General features: G+C 47.4%; 1 protein-coding gene across 3 annotated transcripts in view; it reads left to right on the top strand.

The window, feature by feature from the left end:
• The window catches only part of GTF2H1 (general transcription factor IIH subunit 1), a 46,052-nt gene extending 45,242 nt beyond the window's left edge, over nt 1-810 (top strand). For all 3 annotated transcript variants that reach the window (XM_015417296.1, XM_015417295.1, XM_015417294.1), the window contains exon 15: nt 524-810. In XM_015417296.1, the coding sequence (XP_015272782.1) occupies nt 524-610 (87 nt within the window). In that variant the 3' untranslated portion in view covers nt 611-810. The remainder of the gene's footprint in view (nt 1-523) is intronic.
• Nucleotides 811-852: the final 42 nt, after the last annotated feature.

Here is an 852-nt window from a genome sequence, read left to right as displayed (position 1 = left end):
CAACCCCAAAGGCTACGGTTGCTGTGACAATGAAGCGCCCAGCTTGGGGTTGGGGGGGGGGGGCTGTGAAGACAGAGACCGGTGGGAGGAGGGTTCCACTGGCTGGTTGGCTGGCTCACCTCTTGGGGGAGGTCATTTGTTTTTTATCTACAGCTTTTTTAAGGAGAATCTTCTTACATTTAGAATAATGTTCCTTCCAAGTAAATACTGTACGCTGACTGATGGGGTGGATTTTTGCTCTGGTCCTCCCTCCCACTGCAGTCCTTTTCTCCCCTCATGCCGTGTTCCTGAGAATTCTCTGTCCCCCCAAGAGCAGTATTTCAAGGGAGAGTTTAGGGGTGCAGCTGGAGACAGGAGGAGAGTGGGGTCCGGCTTAGCTGATGAAATCCCTGCTGTCAGCAAAGAGATTCTGCGGGGGTTCGAACTCATGCTAGCAGTAAAAAGTGAAATACTGCGCTTAGGTCGCTATCAGCCCTGTTTTCCAGACTTATGATAATAGCTCCTGTATCTCTTTTTTTTCCAGCTGATAAATCACATAGAAGAGATGCTGCAGACAGCCTACAATAAATTCCACACCTGGCAGTCCCGGCGTATGCTAAAGAAGACGTGAAGACCCTGTGAGGTCAGAGCATGAGGGGAAGAATTTGCAATAGCTGTAGGACCACAACGACCTGATGTGTAGATCTTACAGACATTGCAGGAAAGTTAGCATCGTCTGGACTATTGAAAATGATGCTAACCGAACTTGCACACTTTGGGGGAAAGGATCAGAGGTCAAACTTGAAAACTAGGGAGATAAATGGAACCAAACCAGACAAGCAGAGTGGCATATCTATATATATATATATAGTA

Source organism: Gekko japonicus, unplaced genomic scaffold (genome assembly GCF_001447785.1).
Source record: "Gekko japonicus isolate JY-2015 unplaced genomic scaffold, Gekko_japonicus_V1.1 scaffold1827, whole genome shotgun sequence".
NCBI lineage: Eukaryota > Metazoa > Chordata > Lepidosauria > Squamata > Gekkonidae > Gekko > Gekko japonicus.
The sequence above is the reverse complement of the archived record's forward strand: the minus strand, read 5'-3'. Positions and strand labels throughout refer to the sequence as shown.